Source organism: Corvus brachyrhynchos, unplaced genomic scaffold, assembly GCF_000691975.1.
Source record: "Corvus brachyrhynchos isolate BGI_N302 unplaced genomic scaffold, ASM69197v1 scaffold114, whole genome shotgun sequence".
In the NCBI taxonomy this organism is placed as follows: Eukaryota; Metazoa; Chordata; class Aves; order Passeriformes; family Corvidae; genus Corvus; species Corvus brachyrhynchos.
Genome location: NW_008238337.1, coordinates 4,971,898 through 4,976,339, shown reverse-complemented (window position 1 = coordinate 4,976,339; position 4,442 = coordinate 4,971,898). Strand labels below are relative to the sequence as shown.

General features: G+C 53.0%; 2 protein-coding genes across 2 annotated transcripts in view; one reads left to right on the top strand and one right to left on the bottom strand.

The window, feature by feature from the left end:
* TFIP11 (tuftelin interacting protein 11) overlaps window positions 1-3,931 on the top strand; it is a 9,856-nt gene extending 5,925 nt beyond the window's left edge. The window contains exons 10-13 of the mRNA XM_008634081.2: window positions 1-169; window positions 759-901; window positions 1,377-1,542; window positions 2,118-3,931. Of these exons, the coding sequence (XP_008632303.1) occupies window positions 1-169; window positions 759-901; window positions 1,377-1,542; window positions 2,118-2,473 (834 nt within the window). The 3' untranslated portion in view covers window positions 2,474-3,931. The remainder of the gene's footprint in view (window positions 170-758; window positions 902-1,376; window positions 1,543-2,117) is intronic.
* The window catches only part of SRRD (SRR1 domain containing), a 2,565-nt gene continuing 1,395 nt past the window's right edge, over window positions 3,273-4,442 (bottom strand). The window contains exons 3-5 of the mRNA XM_008634080.2: window positions 4,198-4,436; window positions 3,946-3,991; window positions 3,273-3,663 (exon numbers count right to left, since the gene is read on the bottom strand). Coding sequence (XP_008632302.2) covers window positions 3,457-3,663; window positions 3,946-3,991; window positions 4,198-4,436 — 492 coding nt within the window. The 3' untranslated portion in view covers window positions 3,273-3,456. The remainder of the gene's footprint in view (window positions 3,664-3,945; window positions 3,992-4,197; window positions 4,437-4,442) is intronic.

Genomic DNA, 4,442 nt, shown 5'->3' with positions numbered 1-4,442 from the left:
GCACGGCTGGAGCCGCTCTACTCGCCCATCCGCAACAAGCTGGCCAACGCCCTGCAGAAGTGGCACCCCAGTGACTCCTCTGCCAAGCTCATCCTTCAGCCCTGGAAGGATGTGTTCACTCCTGGCTCATGGGAGGCTTTCATGGTCAAAAACATCGTGCCTAAACTCGGTGAGACAACCAGACAGTGCTGGGTTTCGGGAATCTGCTGGTGGCACCTTCCCCCTGACACCTAGGAAAGGTCCTTGTTAATGTGGGTGCCAGTGTTACATCGGGGAATGGTGTTAGTGAGGTTAGACCAAGCTTGCCTCTGCTTTTCTGCTACCAGTCCTGTGCAGAGGCAGAAAGATTACAGAAATATGGGGAATTACTCTGGTTATTCTCTACGTTTTCTGTCTTTATAAATCATCCATCTGCAGCTGGCAGGAATATCTGAGAGCTGTCAGGTAGGATGAGGCTGTAGAACATCTCTCCGTTACTCCTGAATTCCTTGGTCTAATGTTTCACCATGAGTTTTGTAATGCAAACTGGCTCAAAGGTTAAAAAATAGCCAAGTGTTTTTAGTTTCTCAGTTCTGACAGCAAATTGTAGTAACAGGAAGTGGAAATGCACCACTTTGTGGCAGGATCAGCCAAAGATCCCCACTGTCCCTTTAGCGTAGCAAACTTGCTCCTCAAATTGTGTGTGTTGGTAGGGGAAGAGGTCAGGGCACTGATAAAACTGAGTCAGGCTCTTTTCTAACTCTCCTCCCCTTTCCCAGGAATGTGTCTGAATGAGCTCATCATCAACCCTCACCAGCAGCACATGGATGCCTTTTACTGGGTGATCGACTGGGAGGGGATGATTTCTGTCTCCAGCCTTGTTGGGCTGCTGGAGAAACATTTCTTCCCAAAGTGGCTGCAGGTGAGACACTGCGGGCTGAGGAAAGAGTCTTGATTGCCTGGGGAGTGTTTTAGTGATTCCTGTCCTGGAATTGCTGCCCTGGTGCTGAACTGGGCTGGTTCCCACTCACAGCTCCGTAGTCATTGGAACAGTTCCTCCTTTTACTGACAGCTCAGTAATAAACCAAGTGATAAGGTGTGCCAGGGAGGGTCGGGTTGGACATCAGGAGGAATTTCCTCATGGAAAGGGTGGTCAGGCACTGGAAAGGGCTCCCCAGGGAGATGGTGGAGTCCCCATCTCTGGGAGGTGTCCAAGGAACGAGTGGATGTGGCATTCAGTGCTCTTGGCTGGGTGATGAGGGTGTGATTGGTCACAGGTTGGACTCAGCACTCTTGGATGGCTTTTCCAGCTTAAATCACTCTGGGATTATGTGGCAGTGAGGCCTCTCCTGCACAAACATCCCTGTGCTGCCTTTGACCTGTCCCTTGCTCTGCAGGTGCTCTGCTCTTGGCTCAGTAACAGCCCCAACTACGAAGAGATCACCAAGTGGTACCTGGGCTGGAAGTCCATGTTCTCAGACCAGGTGCTGGCACATCCCTCCATCAAAGACAAGTTCAATGAGGCTCTTGACATCATGAACCGGGCTGTGTCCTCCAGCGTGGGTAGGTGGCTCCTGGGAGGCTGACTGGGGCATGGCCCTGCTGGCAGCAGCTCCCATGAGCAGTGAAAGGCCGTGTGCTCTGCCTTGCTCTATCCTTACATAACACCTCTGAGGTGCTGCTCAATAGTTTTGGGCTGCACTGAAGCAGAAACAGATTTTCGGTTGCTTCCTGGGCCATTGAACAATTGATCTTCTTCCAGCCTTGCCCTGTCAGTCAGACACCATCCTTTAGGGCTTGACTTCTAAAGCTGTCATTTATTGGGGTGTTTTTTCTTTATGGTGAGATACTGGTTCTTTTCCTTAGCTTTACAGCAGTGCCCTTCCCTTCCACATGACTCTCCCTACGACCTAAAAGTGATTGTTGGGAATTCACTGGGAATTACACTGTATAAAAGGGAAGGGCATGCCTGAGGGAGCAGCAGCCAGAATTTGCCCGCTTCCCAAAACTGAGACCTCCCTTCCCGAGCCCAAACTCAAACAGTACTCTCCAAATGTCTAGATTGACTTTGCATCAAGATAGAGCTGCTTCCTGCTGGGAATGGCTCAGGACCGTGTTCTCCCCATTCTGTCCCCCAGGTGGGTACATGCAGCCGGGCGCCCGGGAGAACATCGCGTACCTGACGCACACGGAGCGGCGCAAGGACTTCCAGTACGAGGCCATGCAGGAGCGGCGCGAGGCCGAGAACATGGCCCAGCGCGGCATCGGCGCCGCCGCCGGCTCCGTGCCCATGAACTTCAAGGACCTCATCCAGACCAAGGCCGAGGAGCACAACATCGTCTTCATGCCCATCATCGGGAAGCGGCACGAGGGGAAGCACCTCTACACCTTCGGCAGGATCGTCATCTACATCGACAGGGGCGTGGTGTTCGTGCAAGGGGAGAAGACCTGGGTGCCCACCTCGCTGCAGAGCCTCATCGACATGGCCAAGTGAGGCCCCCCTGGGGACTGAGACACCACCCAGGAACAGCCTGCAGGGAACCCTTAGAATAAACAAGTTCCAGGTTTGTAAATAGTGACACTGGAGCTGGATGCCAGGATGGTTTTGTTGGAAGAGGTGTTCAGGCAGTGGCAAGAGGATGGAGGGCCAGACTTCCTGACCTGGGAAGCCAGGCTAAGGGAGAACAAGCAGTGCTGGCACTTGCAATTGCCACCTGGGCCAGAGGTTTATCAGCAGGTTAGGAGGGATCGCATTCTCTGCTCCTACAGCTGAATGAGGGCTGGCTTAGTTGAGTCCCCCCAAGTCTCTAGTGACAGATGTCACACAAATGTCACAGCTTCTGCTGCCTGTGTGCTGTGCTGGCAGCGAGTTACTGTCCCCACAACACCCCTCACACAGTGGGCTTCTCTTTGCTGCACGCAGCCAGGACCTGTCCCAACTCTCTCTCTGCTGTGGGACTGCAGGGGTTAAGAGCACAGAGGTGAGGGAAAGAACCCCTAAGGCTTTTTTCCTGGAGGGAGCTGACCTGGTTGTTCTCAGGACTGATCAAGAGCTGATCTCAGCAGTGAGAGCTGGGAGCTTCTTCCAAGCCTGCACTGGGAACTAGACCCCAACACCTCCCACTACAAACCCCTCAGATAATTCCCCCTTCCTGATGCGTTGAAATGTGTGTAGTACATGCAAAGGTCTTGAATTGTTATGAAAAGGGAGGGAATCAAAGAGCAGTCACTGCAGTACAGATGGTTCTCAAGGCAGGTTTTGGTGGAATTAGTTTGCTGTAGTTCAGTGAGAGTAAATCAAAGCTCAGCTTTACTTTTTATTAAATAAGATACAAAAATGTCCCATCACCTCAGCATTCAGGTGCTGCCACTTTTGGCAGAGCCTGATGCCACTGTCCCTGCTTGAGCTCCATCTCAGCTGCACAGAAGCTTCCATGGGAAGAGATGTGGATCCCAGCCCCGCCACCACAGGGATAGTCAGGACTTGGCAGTAGCTCCCTCCCCCTTCCTGATGATCTCCAGGTCCTCACAGTCTTGGTACATCGGCTCTTCCACACAGTCCCAGACCTCAGGGGAGAGCTCCTGCAGTTTGTCCAAGGGAAACCAGTGCACGGAGGTGTCATTGAAGGTGTCCAGGTAGCGGGGGTGACTGGGGAGGGCCACTTCCTCCACCCCTTTCAAGACCTAAAGAGCATTTGGGGAGAAAGTTACGGACAATGCAGAAGCCCCTTCCTGCAAAGCTGAGCCAGTGAGGATGAGGATGGTGTTACATTACCCTCAGCCCCTGTGTGCTGGGTGTTCTGCAGATGTTCAACAATCCTAAAGTGATTAGCTTTTATATTATAGGATCTAGGGAAAGGGTTATAAAAATAACCCCCCTCTTCTTCCCAGTGGCAATTTATTTCCTTTCTCATTAAAAGGTGTGTTGTCAACATGAAACAATAATGTTAAACTGTTGCCTCATACCTTTGCTATGTAACAATAATCTCTCTCCAAGATTCTGGACAGCAACCTGCAATAACAGAAGGTGCCCATGTTAGACACAACGTGCCTGTGGATTTAGACAGGTTTTCTGCGTGGGGGTGGGACAGAGAAGGGGGGAGAGGGTTCACAACTGAAAACTTCATTGTTGCTGGAAGCAATAAAAATAAAGCAGTGGGAGGGAGAAGAGGAGAGCAGGGTTGGAGGCACTAGAGCCTATCCAGGATGTGCCCAGACCTCTCTTCGATCCCTCGGAAGCTGTTCCCGATGATGACCAGTTTGGAGAGCGCCGCCGGGCTCCAGTTGCTCCACAGCAGGTTGTTGTACAGAGCCTTCCCGCAGTGCACCATGTAGAACAGCGTGGCCGAGCCCTCAACGCCGTGCCTCCTGCCCTGCCCGGGAACGGCCGAGCCCGTCACGGCCGAGCCCCGGCCGCGGGCCCCCGCGGCTCCCCGGCGGGGGGGCCCCGGGCCCTCCTCCCC